General features: G+C 39.1%; 1 protein-coding gene across 1 annotated transcript; it reads left to right on the top strand.

Annotated features, from left to right (window-relative positions):
* The first annotated feature begins 9,155 nt into the window (after window positions 1–9,155).
* Window positions 9,156–14,244, top strand: LOC112203873 (protein ECERIFERUM 2). Its single transcript, XM_024344780.2, has 2 exons — window positions 9,156–9,629; window positions 13,206–14,244. Exons 1-2 carry the CDS (start codon window positions 9,195–9,197, stop codon window positions 14,181–14,183), a joined length of 1,413 nt encoding a protein of 470 aa, XP_024200548.1. The 5' UTR covers window positions 9,156–9,194; the 3' UTR covers window positions 14,184–14,244.
* The last annotated feature ends 815 nt before the right edge of the window (window positions 14,245–15,059 follow it).

Raw genomic sequence — 15,059 nt, forward strand, 5'->3', positions numbered from 1 at the left:
CTTTTCCTGGCAGCTCCACTTAAACTCACCTCGTTTTGCTTCTGTCTTTATTCACAAGTCCGGCCTGCATCATAACAGAATTACTCAACTGATCCTGACATTCATATCACCTTAATATTTTCAGACATGCTTATCAATTACAATATGAATTCACCTTGTGGACAGTACCAAATCCTCCATTCCCATTGAAAAGCAATAGATAATGGCAGTGCAGATCAAAAGCAGTAGTCACTGATTTGGAAAGAAAAAAATTATGTCTTGGGTGTCATCCATGTTCCATGATCACTCATTTAGCACATATTGAGCTGAAATATAGGTGGTGTTTAGTCACATGAATCTGGTATTACAGCTACAGAATATTTCCAAATCCCATAAAATTAAAGTTAAACAGAAACCCAGTGACAAACCCAAGGCTATTGCATAAAGGCTATGAATCTGGTAACAGCTACAGAATATTTCCAAATCCCATAAAATTAAAGTTAAACATAAACCCAGTGACAAACCCAAGGCTATTGCATAAAGGGTATAACTTTAAGTACCCACCGAGGATTTGAGCACATACTATATCAGCAATCCTAACCCCTATCAAGCAATCAGGGGACTAGAATATTGCCAAATTCCATTAAAGCTTCAAAACATAAATTTCAGAAAGAAGGAATATATTTGAAGTACCGAGAAAGAGATTCGTTCACACACTCACTATGGCAATCCTAAATCCCATCAAGCAATCAAAAGAATACAATATCTCCAAAATCCATTAAAGCATCAACATGTATAATTTGAGAATTATGAACAACTAGCAACAAAAAGAAGGTAATCCCATTAAGCAATTAAGGACCAAGAATATCAGATAGCTAATGACTCGACATCTAATAGCTGACTGACTTTGCGGTATCTCTAATGACCATCATAAATGACCTGCAAGCAATGATTAACCTTCAGAAGATTTATAATATAGAGCAGCAAAGAAATATTAAGTAAAGACAAGTTTATCATTGATACAATGATGAACATATATCAAGTTTCAGTGTGCTTCGATCCCATGGTTTATGGAATACCCACTGCTTTAGAGGTGAACTAAACATCTAAAAAGATCAAAGTGTGAGGTTCAGCCACATAGTGAGCTGGGTGGTTCAGTCTGAATTCATATAACTATAGGATTTCAGGTAAAATATGCACAAGCATCATTATCTGTTCAACCATAACAAGACTTGTTGCATTTTGAAAACTCTGTATGGGTGTTGGCTTGAAATAGAACGTGTCAGGGTAGATATTCATTTGTTTGAATTGAGCATAAGGTACTAACTCTATGCTACAGGTGTCAATGTTAACAGAGAAATCTACTTTGTAAGGGAAAATACCTCTAGAAAGCAAAGATAACTTGCAAGGCTAGATTTAGAACCTGCCACTTAAGTAGCAGTAGCTTCTCTTAGTCCTGCTGCAATCTAAGGATTACCTGCATACCACATAAAGACTGATATAAAACCATAATATAATGCACATATATGCAATTAAAAAATAGGGATAAAAAACAGGCATAATTTTTGTTGCCCATTAATGTACTCACAATCTGCAGAGTGGGTTGAACATAATGAATGTCCACTTAATGGAATGGGGAAAGTGTAAATCAAGGAAAAAAGACTATTAACATTATGAATGTCCACTCAATGTATGACAATCAAATATACAACAACCTAACTCATGCTCCAATCATGGTCTGAACCATTCTCAAGGAAAGATGACCACATCTCTGACACAGAAAGATTGACACAATATCAAAGCCCAATCCGCCTTGAGAGATTGGTTCACATAGACCTGGATAGAAGGTTGCCTGGAAAATAAATCAAACTCTAAATCTTTGTAGAAGTCAAAAAAATACAATACACAGTGCTAAATAAAACTCTGAGAATATGAACACCATGATACAATAACATTATAAATCTGTTTCCTCTCTTCCTTGCTCGAAGAAGTCAGACAGTAAACTACCATACCGAGAGGCAATCTTCTCTTATGGCCTTCACCTCCACTAAGAAAGAAAATTAAACCCCAAACCCATAGCTAGATCATATTCAAAAACTACCTGAATCCCCAGCGTGCCCATTCAAATTCACGGTTCTGGAACCCTCCACATCCATTGCCTTTATCACAAACAAACCCTTCATCTTCAAGCTATCTACAGAACCATCACCGCGAAAATTTATAGAAGCTAGCTTGGAAAAAGACTACGACGTTTCAAGCCCTGCACGGTGCTTTTGGAGAGGGGTTGCTATGGCTCGTTTAGGGAGTGCTTGTAGTGCTGAAATCCCTCTTGGTCCCTGAAAAAAATCGCATCAGAAATCAAAATCCCCAAAATTCAGAAAACCAGAAATTTAGGTCAAAATCGAAAAGAAGAGAAATCAGATAAACTGTTTACCCGTCGGTGCTGGAAAGTGAAGGCTCGATTTGAGCCAAGAGAGTTTGGACGCTGGTGACGACGTCATCTTTGGGGCTGGAGAGGCTCCTTACAGATTAGGTAGATGTGGAAACTGGTTTGGTTGTTGGAGAGAGGTCTAAGGTTTCAATATGATGGATTTGGTGTATAGGTGTAGAAGATAGAGGAAGCGAGGAGAGAGGTCTAGGATTTGGATCCGATGGATTTGGTGTCGATATAGAACAGAGAGCTGATATGGTTGAAGTGCAGGCGGTGATGGATGTAGGTTTTGGTTTTTGGGAGAGTCTGTCGAGAGAGTGAGGAGCTTTGGGTTTTGGTCTTTGGGTTTGTGTCGAGCGAGAGAGTGAGGCGTTGCGGAGAAAGTGAGGAGCTTTGGATTTTTTGTTATCGTTTTGCTCAGTGTTGGGTTTCAAATCCCGGCCTATATTAATTTACACCACAGTTTTATTATTTCTCATCGTATGATCAATACATGTTGGGGGGAAATTTGGGGTTTGAGTTGGGGTTTGGCACCACTGATATGGTGGAAAACTTGCCGCTCAATTTTTTTAGGGTCATACAACGGTTCTGTCCTTAAACGTCTTCTGAACTAATTCATAATTCCATATCAGACGACGGATTTTATAAAAATGACGTACAAAAAAATAAAAATCAATCAGACGACGGAAAACTATAATGTGTCGTCTGAGAGGCGTCATCTGATTCAATTTTTGTAGTAGTGTGTTCTTTCGAATTTCTTATCCATTTTCTATATTATTATAATTATTTATCACTGGTGAATGGCCTTACTTAAACCTTGGTTATGCCCTCTAGCTAGTCTAAAATCAAACAGAGGATACTTTGAAAAAGAAAGACATAGGCCTTAAAAGCATGATTAAGCAAGTGAAAAAAACAGTTGTAGGTAAAACAATTTCATACGCAAATCATATGAAATTCAAGCCAGCCCTTGCTTGGATTAGTATTTTCCAAGCATAATAAGATGAGTGCCATTCCTAAAACTGTCATGCCCCTGATTTTTAACACAATTAAAAATCGATATATAACCCCATAATTATACATGCGTGAACATTCAGCCATCAATACCAAATACCTGGAAAACTTTTTCCCTACACAATATACATGTTGATGCCCTAAACCCACTATGGCAGCATTGACCCGCCCACAGAGTCATATATTACATAACCTTACGAATTAAATTGTCAACAACAAGATAAAACGTAAAACCTCCTCAGAGTTTACTACAAAGCGGAAGTCATAACAATGGCAAAGCAAAACAAATTGCTTCCCACCAGTTCTGCTGCCAACAAGATACCTCAGCTTCAACCACGATTTCCATGACTTGCAAGATTAACCCCTACACCGTTTGAATAGTGCACCAGGTTGTCACACAACAAACCCGGTAAGCTTTTGCAAGCCCGTATGAGTAACTCAAAACAACTCACACCAAATTACGGGATAAAAGCCCGCACAACTCACGCCAACATGAGGAAAACCTTTCGACTCGAGAATAAGGAAAACATACCATGTTTTCCCAAAACAGTACATTCTTTTCCCAAAAGAAACAATAAAGGTCACACCGTGACCAAATCATATAAATTGAAACTCTGACAATTAAATATGATAAACAAGTCCTCCCAGGACATTTAAAAGAAAGAATTCCCGAAACTCTCTTTTAAAAACACGTACTCATGAGCATCAGATAGCTCCCCGCTAACCCCCATGATGTACCAACAACAAATTAGTCCAACCTAGACAGACAACACATCAACACAGATTCACCACGAAGCCACTAATACATGAATACGTATGTATATATATATATATCCCATAATATATATATATATATATATATATATATATATATGTACACACATAGTCATTCACTCAGAAATGTCACCAATACATGAATACATATGTATATATATATATATATATATCCCATAATATATATGTACACACATAATCATTCACTCAGAAATGCCACCAATACATAAATACATATGTATATATATATATATATCCCATAATATATATACGTACACACATAATCATTCACTCAGAAATGCCACTAATACCATCTATAGTCACAGTTAATTCCATAACTCAAAGACAATATGGTAACTAGGCTCATAACATAGATAAATCATTGGTCACCATCTGCAACCTATCACCGTCTGTGACTCTTGGTTTTCATACCCCGTCTGGTCTTAGAACCAACCGTTGGTCACCATCTGCGACCCATGCTTTTCAGACCCCATCTGGTCTCAAGTCAACGTTAAGTAAGTCACACCTGACCTAAAAACGTTATGACCATCTAGTTTCGGCTTTCCCCATCCCTGCTCACCATCTGTGACCCTTGGTACAAGGACCAATACATTTAAAATGAGTCACGCTTGACTCCAAAATGTAACATCAAACTCAATACTTTTCATACAATAGAAAACATCTTTTTCCACAATATTGTTTCTATGAAAAGTCCCATTCAACAATAATATGAACCCATCATGCATATTATTCATCACACATCATCCACAAGAATATATATATTTCACGTAAATATATATATACGTAGTCATTCGCTCAAGAATGCCTACTAATACCAACTATAGTTTGCAGTTAAATAATTAACGCCAAAACAATAATGGTAATTCCATTCATAATGAACCTTGTGAGATTACTTACCTCGAAACTCCTGCTGCGTCTTCAATACAGAACAAGGCATCCACACCACAAAACAACCGTCCAAGGATACCTCGTCAAGTACCTAATCACATACAGTTTCAACTTAGCAACAATCCACAAACCATTTAAGTCCGAAACCCCTGTTTTGAACTAAAATCCCCAAAGTGACGCCAATTGAGGCGAAACCACATCCGAGATCACCCAATGTCTCTGGAATACTTCTACGATCGATATGCCAAAACCACAAGTCGATCGGAAGCTCGAATCCTCACGGATCGAAACATCGAATGGTCCAAAACCGTAAAAATCACAACATATTCATACGATCTCCAAAAATTACAAACATTATATCGAAATACTCGTATCGACGAGTAGATCGAACTCAGGAATAGAAACTATCCCTGAGGTGGCCGGAAACAGCCGGAAAACACCACCACAGTGGCGGCACCGCCGTCGGACCAAAGTCGGAATTTGACAAAACTCCCAACACCAAAGTTCTTCATCTCAACTCCAATTTAAACTTTCAAAACTACACCAAAGTCCAAATATGAACCAATCGATCGAATTTTACCTTAGAACAAAACAGCTCGATTGAAACCCTAGAATTTCAATTCCGAAATTCGACCTCCACGAGTTGAATCGATGCAAGCCACCTTGTGGGAAGCATCAACGTCCTCCAAGCTCCAAAAGCCCTCAAGAACCACCGGCAAAGGTGGCCGGAATCTCCGACTCCGATCAAGGTGATTTCATCCCTGAAGCGGTCACTTCCAGTCGATGTAGCTCCCTCCACAGCTCGAATCTCTCTTCAATCCTTCCACAGACCTTAAGAGGGGATTGAGGTGAGCAAAACCCACTTTTGAATCAAAGAAAACGGTGGCCGGAGGAGCGAGAACGACGCCAGCAAAGTGGAGGCTGCGCGCGGGCTCGGGAGAGAGCTGGGTTTCCGCTTTTGGAAATCTGGCCTTCTTTGCAATTTCCGGAAAATTTCGTCCTTTTATACCAAAATGGAAAGTTTTTCCGAAGCCCATAACTTCTTCATACGAACTCCGATTCTCGCGTTCCACATGTCCACAAACTCTTATCGACGCGCTCTACGACTTTCGTGAAGGAAGTTTTCGGAGAATCTTAACGAATAAAAAGTCAACCCTTGCGCCCCTCCTAAATGACGCATCTTGAATAATTATTTGCCCGAAACACTTCCGCTCCATCCACGAGCCACGAAACCATCCGATACCCACAATTGAAATTCCGGAAAATCCTCAAAAAATAAATACGAATTTCCGGGGCATCACAAAAACCAAATTTATCTGATTTCCTTTTAGTTACACAGAAACTACCCGAGTATGTAAAGTACCTAAGAAATAAAACACATTCCCAAACGTAAATCTAGAAGAAAAATTGATAGGATGATAATCATCCAACCAACAGTGACCTATACTCACCCAAAAGTGCAAAATCTTCAGAGAGAACAGGCCGGATGATGTAGGATGAGAACGGGCTCGATTTAGCCAGAAACCCATAAAAATAAAGAAGCGGCATAGAATCAAGAAGAGTGATTGGAAAATAAGTAACTCACGTGTAATGAGGTTATTAACCGCTGAAATATTCAAGAAGATTTGGTTTTGGACTTTTCGGGTTACTTGTGCAAAAAATTAGGTTTTGATTGTGAATCAGATTTGATCAACTTTTGGCCAGAATATCCGTTTGAGACGCATGATACCTTTCTGGAATGGGAACGACGAGATCTTCAAGACTCACTTTAGTGAGCCCTATCAGATTTAGGCCAAAATATATCGTCTTAATTATCCTATTCGGCATTTAATATTTTTGGGTTAGTTTTACATTTGTTTTAGAATTCTATTATTTTAGGTTTTTAGTTTCCTTTTAAATTTGGATTCTTGAGGATTTCTTGTTAGATTATGATTTTAGTTCTTGGATGCCTATATAAGCACCATCATCATATTTTGTACTAGAATCCCCGCCCCCCCGGTTTTGGTAAATTACAACACTGCAATTTCTCGTAGGAATAAATTTGTATAATGGAAATGGTATTTCCAAAATAGGACCATTACCATATAGATTTCTTTCTCTCATTTTTAGCATGGTGATAAAGGGATTAACAAAAGGGTTGTTCTATTCATACCTCCAAATTTCGTATTTAGACCTCTTCAAAATCAATTAAACTTCCAGTTGTGCCTTTTTTTTTTTTTTTTCTTTCTATTCTTTCATGTCCGTTCTACCTACTCCGCCTTTGCATCACATCACTAGCAACGTAAATAGCGATTTGCAACTGTAACCATATAGGCAGATCAGAAGTAAAAGAATTGTTTTGTTTCTTTTCTCCTTAACTCATCTAAAATTTCAAAGATTATGCTTGGGTGAAATATAAAATGATCAGATCAACGTAAATGTCAAGGTTTTCCTTGTTAGTTGCAATTGAATTCATTAGATTACATGTTAATATTTTAGTTTTACTGCTCTATTCCAATTACGAGAAACTCTGAATGATAATTCCTGGGTAAAAATTTGTGTCAAAACTCTCTTCCCAAAATATTGAGCTTCTTTTTGCAAGATTTCTAATCAAACTCTTTGTTTGATTTCACGAATCTTTTATATAATCCAATCAAATTACTGAGTCATTATTGTCTTCCTCCAATCTCTTCGATTTCATATAGGAGATTCAATTTGATTAAGTAGACCCACAAACTATAATGTAAACTGCAACTTTGGTTGATGTCTGCAATTGATTTAAGTTTTTTTTTTTTAGCTAGGGACAAAATTGGATTTATAAAGTTACAAAAACTATAGGAGGTCCAAATACTAAATTTGGAGGTGTGTATAGAACCACCCTTAACAAAACTATGTTTTTTTTTTGCCAATAATAACAAAATTGTGTTTTGTCCAAATATAAATGCATGCATGAATAAGAGAATTCGATAAGTATGGTATTCAAAAAATTTGTACTATTTGATGGAGTGCACTACATATATAGGAGGATATATTGGTTGTCTGAAAGAGTAAATTGTCATGTATTAAAAAAACAAAAAGTATAGTTTCTTTAAGGTTGTTTTGTTTATCTATATTATTATTATTATTAAGAGAAGAGATTTTGTTAGCAAAAACTGAATTTTTTTACTTTTATACCCTCAAAATATTAAATAACTTTATATCTAATTGTCAAGGATAAAAAAGTTAAAATTTAAATAAATAATTAAAAATAATAATAATAATAATAAATATATATATATATATATATATATATATATATATTACTTTTCAGAAATTAACTACCCACTTCTAAATTGGTAGCCACCCACTTCCCCACACCCATAGAGTGTGAGCAATTTCTAGTCTATATAAGACTAAGGTGAATAAACCTTCAACTGCTTACGTTCAAATTAAAAGGAGAGAAAGCCAAGCATGAAACTAGAAGGGGGCTGGGTTGAGTTGCAGCTAGCCCGCCTCATTTTTTTGAAAAATTATTGTAAGTACGTACAGGTAAAGTTTCATATATATTAAAGTCAAAAATCTCCTCCCATCCTCTTTTTTTCGTCTAACATCCCCATTTCTCAGGTCTACCTTTTGTCTAACTTAGTCATTAATTAAGAAAATGACTCTAAATAAAAGATCTTTGGACTTAAATTTGAGTAGCAGTCTTTATTAAAATTTACCACCCTGTTTTAGTGTTTTTTAGTTCTAGTTCCATCCATGGAGGAAGCCAAGTAGCTAGTAGCCTTCACAGGTTTGTCCAAAAAAATAGTCACCTTCATAGGGCTAGAGTCCATCCCGCAAATAGTTGAAGGGCCATAGAAGACTCAATTTTGATGAAAAACGTCAGCTCAGAATTTGAATGAACTCGACTATTAATTTATTTGTTTGGATTTATTGAGCTCAACCAACTTCTTCAATGTCTACCGGCCCCTAAGAACTAATGCAGCTCATTCTCCACATGCCCCATTCGGCCAGTTACATACCCAAGCTTACTATAAATGAGAGGACAAATTATAGTCCTTGTATACTCGATTTCTACGTGCTCCATATTTTCTACACAACTCTTCCTAATTTCCTTTTCTCTCTCAACATGATGAAGCAGAACAAGAGCAACCGGGTGGCTGTCCGTTCAAAGCTAACGGCAGTATCCAGCCGGCCGGTGAACCCGGGTACGATCCATTCTTTCACGGGTCTGGATCATGCAATGGCCCTGCACAGCGTTCACGTGATATTCTACTACAAGGAGAAGCTGTTTTCATATTTTGACTTGGACCCGTTTAGGGTGTGTCTCTCGGAGACCCTATCGCTGTACCCGCCGGTGACGGGTAGGATAGTCCGGAGAGAGGTCGACGGTGAGTGGGAGGTCAAGTGTAACGATGCCGGCGTGAGGGTGGTGAAGGCCACGGTGGCGACAACACTTGATGAGTGGCTGGCAACTGCTGATGGGGCGGAGGAGAGGTTGTTGACGGCGTGGTATGATATGCCTCATGGTGATTCTAGTTCATGGTCGCCGTATAGAATCCAGGTGCGTAGTCCGATCCGGCCGGCTCTTTCCCTCTCTTTTTAACGAAACAGAAAAAAGAATATAGGAAAAAGAAGTTTTACCTAGCTTCACTATTTCCTAATTTGTACGTCCACGTCAGTGAGTTATTATTTATTTATTTATTTACATTTGGTCTCGTTGCTTCTTTTAAAAGATTTTAAAGTTTTCAAATTGACCACCAACCCCAAAATAGGCTAATTTTAACTCACTTACACCACCAACAAACTGTTCTCACTAACCCAAAAACAGATTAAAAAGACGATTTTACCCACTAAAAATTAAAAAATTACACAATGGCAGCACTACCTCTCCTCTCTGTCTCCACGATGAGCACAGCTCTCCTAAAACTGTTTCATTCTCTCTCTCTCTCTCTCTCTCTCTCTCTCTCTCTCTCTCTCTCTCTCTCTCTCTCTCTCTCTCTCTCTCTCTCTCTCTCTCTCTCTCTCTCTCTCTCTCTCTCTCTCTTCCCTCGGATTCTGAACCCGACGCGTCCGAGCCCGGCGAGCTCCACGACGGAGGCTCCGGTGAGTACTCGATCATCGATGGCGCTGCAGGCTGTCGTTATCAAGTCCGGCACGACGAGGAATCGGAGAGAGATCCACCACTCACCGGATCCTTCATGGGCGGAAGACGACGTCGATTGCATACGACGAAGAAGCTCCGGTTGTGGCGTTTGCTTCCGAGTCGGAGAGGAACTGGATTAATGCTAGAGCGGCAGCCGGAGTTTGAGTCCGAGTCCGGGTCGGGTCCGGAGTTCAAGCTGGAGTTCGGTGCTCTCTCTCTCTCTGAGTTCGACACTCTTCCTCTGTCAACGACGTCGTTCTTCTGTCTCTCTTCCCCGATCTCTGCCTCAGATCTCTCTCTCTCTTCTGTCTCTTTCCCCGATCTCCACCTCCGGTCTTTCTCTCTCTCTGATCTCTAACTCCGGCGCGGCGTCGAAACAGGATTTAGGTCGAGGAGATGAGCAGGACCGGTCCACGTCGTCTGAAGTCCGGTGGTGGACTAGTGGTTGTCGTCGAAACATGGGCAGAAGCACAACATCTCTCACCGGAAGATTCCGATTCCGGTTTCAGATGGTTTCACCTTCGACAGCCAAAGATCGACTGACATCATCAACGTCAATTATCCTCCGGTGCTCGACGCAGGTTGTGGCAGAGAAGAAAGATGATTGGGTGCCCAAAGCATCTTCATCGAGCATTCCTTCGTCTGAAACTCCTTCAGAGTCGCCGGCGATGTTCTCATCGAGCAGTAGCCCACCAAGTCCGACGCCGGCAGGTTTGTCGCCTAAGGGTGCTTTGGTCTTGGGTGCCCAGAGCATTCTCTGGGTGCCCAAATCATTTTTTTTTTTTTGTAAACTGTGGGAAGAAATCCGAGAAGGAAAGGAAAAAAAAAAGAAAAAAAAGTTGTATTGGGGGCAAATCAAAATGGTGCTACTTCTGTTTTGCAACAGAAGGCCCGAAAGGAAAGAAAACAGGAAAAATAATATTCTATTGCTCCCCAATAGACGTCTATTGGGGAGCAATAGACATTTGAATTAATGTAATCTACTCGTTTTTTTGCTTAATCAAAGTTTTATTTATCTAATTTTAGGAAGAGTAGTTCTCATTTTGGCTATCGAAAGTTCTATTGGGGGCAATAGACGTTTTGAATTGATGTAATCTCCTTGTTTTTTTTTTTTTCTGTAATCAAAGTTTTATTTGTCTAAATTTAGGGAGATTAGTTATCATTCTGGCAACTGAAAGTCCTATTGGGGGCAATAGGCTTCTATTGGGGGGCAATACATGGTTGATAGTCGTCTATTGGGGGGCAATACATGGCTGATAGTCATCTATTGGAGGGTAATAGACGTCTATTAGGGGGCAATAGACGTCTATTGGGGGGCAATAGAGGTTTATTGCCCATCTACTAGGGGGCAATAGATGTCTATTGGGGGCAAAAAAACTTTCCGGTGAGATTTTCAGCAAATTCCGGTGGGCGGCAGTAGGTGACCGAAATCCGGTGACCGGACTCTGGCGAAAGTTGGCAGGAATCCGGCGGCAAGTGACCGGAATCCGGCGACCGATGACCGGATTCCGGCGGCCGGTGACGGGCTCCGGCGAAGTCTCCCATGGTTTCTCTCTCTTCTATTTTTTCTCTCTCTCTCTCTCTAAGTAACAAGGGGGTGAGGGTAAAATGGTATTAAAATAAAAATTAAAAACAAAAAAAAGGTATTAGGGAAGACTCTCTTAGAGTGTATTGGGTAAGAGATAATTAAAAAAACTTAATGGGGTAAGTGGGAAAAAAATCCCTAGAAATGGGGTAAATGGACAAATTGAGAATTCTAACCTAGATAGTTTATGATTCATTTATTCTTTCACCACTTTGATTAGTATTCCGAAAGACTTGAGGTATTCCTCAAAAAAATTTCGGAAGATTTGAGGTCTTGATTAATGATATTTACTGCATGAAGCCCTTAGGTTTCCCTTAGGATTCGACCAGAGTACTATTAATCTATTATATGCAGGTCTGGTAACAAACATCAAGAGCTATCAGCTATGAATGCTTGTTTGTTTCTTTGATATCGGAGAAAAAGCTAGGGTAATTGAGAATAAATGGGTAGTTGCGAGGGGACACTTGTCGATATCCAGTGAGTTAATTTATATGGGGATGCGAGACTGATAAAGAAGGATCTGAGAGGTCTCGTGCTTCCTGGAAATGCTTTGAATGTAGCAAATCAGAATAGCACATTGCTACTGTTAGGGTTTGGTCCAGCAACTACCGACCGTCAGCAGTGCCATGCATGACATCAATCTTACACAACTGCGTCGACGTTTAATTTTGGTGGTTGAAATAGACGTATATGATCATCGAAGCCACCCACCAATTTAGGTAATTCAATTCAATTCTCAGTTTCTCACCCTATCAATAAGCAGACTCGGAATAATTATGCAATTGATCGAAAACAAGAAACAAGAACTCATATATAATACATAGTTACGGTTAATACGTAATCATAATTATATGATGTGATTTTGGTTTATTGTTTTCTGCTGGTTGGGGACCAATTTAGTTTTCAGGTAAAAAAAAAGTCATGACGTGAGCCACAGTTGATCGTTTGAAGAGTTATGAGGTCAAAATGCCTGAGTTACAGTAAAACTTTGATTTCTTTCATTAATTTAATTAAAATGAGTTTAAACTTTTTGAATAGTTTTATTTTTTAACAGTTTTGAATAATTTTTTTTTTTTTTTTTTTTCTGAATGAGGGAGGACAAATTAATCCTCCTAAGTTAAAAAAAAGAAGAAGAGATGTTTGAAAAACGACTAACTAGAGACGGACGAAATGCTATATAATTATGATCAGTGTGAAAAAATGACATACTAGCTTGACAATGTCTAATATGTTGAAAATTTTCGCCGTAACTGTCATATAGCTATTAATTAATTAATTTTATATTTTAGTTCACAACTTCATATGCACGTTTTAAAGTACTAATGAAATAACAAATCTTTCGCTAAAAAAGAAAAACATAAAAAGAAAGTCTTTGGTTTAACTATACTCACTATATATCTATGGAGCAGATAAATGAATTTGAAGGAGGAGGAGTGGCTATTGGACTAAGTTGCTCTCACATGCAAGCAGACCCAACTTGTGTGACCCTACTCATCAAGTCATGGGCCGAGACTCACCGCCGGGAACCCGTCGTACACCCGCCTTCCTTTGACGACTTATCGAATTCACCACTCACTCGCGGACTCAACATTCACAACACAAACACAAAATCATCACGCGCGTATTACGAAGCCAAGTCCATGGCAGCACAGACCTCATTAATACTAAAGAAAATGGGCACAGCCACTTTCAAATTTTCCAATGAAGTGATCAAGCAAAGCCTCTTAGAAATCCACCAAACATGCTCTGTTGCAACCCCGTTTGATTTGCTGGCCGCACTCTTTTGGACACGCATTGCTCGCTTGAAGCACCCGAAAAGCAAAAGCAAGCACTCCCTCTCCATTTGTGTCGACTTCAGGAAGAAGCTCCTGCTCTCTTATGGGTACTACGGTAATGCCTTACATTTTTCGTTGCTTTCATTACCTGATGTGGAAGAAAAGGAAGACTTCAGAGATGTGGCGGAAGCCGTGCACTACCATGTGTCGAGTCAGGGCGAAGGGGAGTTTTGGTCTGCTTTAGACTGGTTTGAATCACGAAAGGAAGAGGGAGGTCAGTTTGGGGCACCTTTTAGAATGTACGGCCCCGAATTGACATGTATGAGCATGGAGCACATGGTTGACTTTCCTGGGATTACTGGGAATAAACTGTTGATGAATACAGCTGTGTTTGATAAGGAGAATAGGCCCGTACACGTGTCATATCATGTTGGAAATGTGGAAGGGGAAGGGTTGATAATGGTGATGCCAGCTCTGGAAGGAGGGCTGGCAAGGATGGTTACGGTGACATTGCCGGAGGAGGAACTGGAGCAGTTATGTCAGGATGAAGCCATTTCGAGCTTTTCGAGCTTAAACCCAATAATGGTCCTAAGCGGGACGAGACGAGCATAAATTTACTGTTATACCTATCTTAAGGGAATAAAAGATCCTATTCTCAAAAAAAAAAAAAAAAGGAACAAAAGATACCAGTGATTTTTTCATGCCCAAGGCAACTAGTCAATAAAGTGAATAGTTGCGACACAATCAAGTCAACTCTCCACTCTGGACTTGACACCATGTATCCTATTCCTAGTGGTTTTGTTAAGATTTCAGTTAGAGATTATTATAGCTCTAAGATTGTATGGGGAGTGCTCACACTCAAGTGAGTCTGTGTGAGCCACATTCAGACATGTGTCAAGTTCTCATGGTGTTTTAATATTATATTAGACAGTAACTATACATGCAGTTGTGGATTCATTTTCTTCCATGTATGCCCCTGAGTTTTCTTATCCCCCAACAACCAAGTCATCAGCATAACTCAGCAACTGGACTCGGGGCCGAGTCGATTTCCACAGCATCGAGAGATCAATATGATTGAGGGAGAAGACGATATGTACCGCAAGAACATTTGGATCCAAACTCTCAACAACTGCTTTGCCTGCGAAAAAACCACGACCCAGAGGACTATATGGAACTATTCCAATGCCACGCTCCCTGCACCATGTGATGAGAATTTTAGATTGATGTACATGTGCCTTCTAGAGGTAGGTATAATAGTATGTTGGAATACAAAAACGCCAACATCTTGCATGAAATCTTTATCACATTCATATTGCAAGCCTAAACCTATACAATATGTATGGTGTTTATATCCATCATTTTCATCTCATACCAGCCCTCAGTCTCTATTTTTCATTTTTATTAGTTTATGTATCTCGTTTACAATACTAATTTAATCAAGTATATGAGATATTGGGAGAAATTAAAGAAATTCAACTGAGAATATGA

This window comes from Rosa chinensis, chromosome 5 (assembly GCF_002994745.2).
Source record: "Rosa chinensis cultivar Old Blush chromosome 5, RchiOBHm-V2, whole genome shotgun sequence".
Taxonomy (NCBI): Eukaryota; Viridiplantae; Streptophyta; class Magnoliopsida; order Rosales; family Rosaceae; genus Rosa; species Rosa chinensis.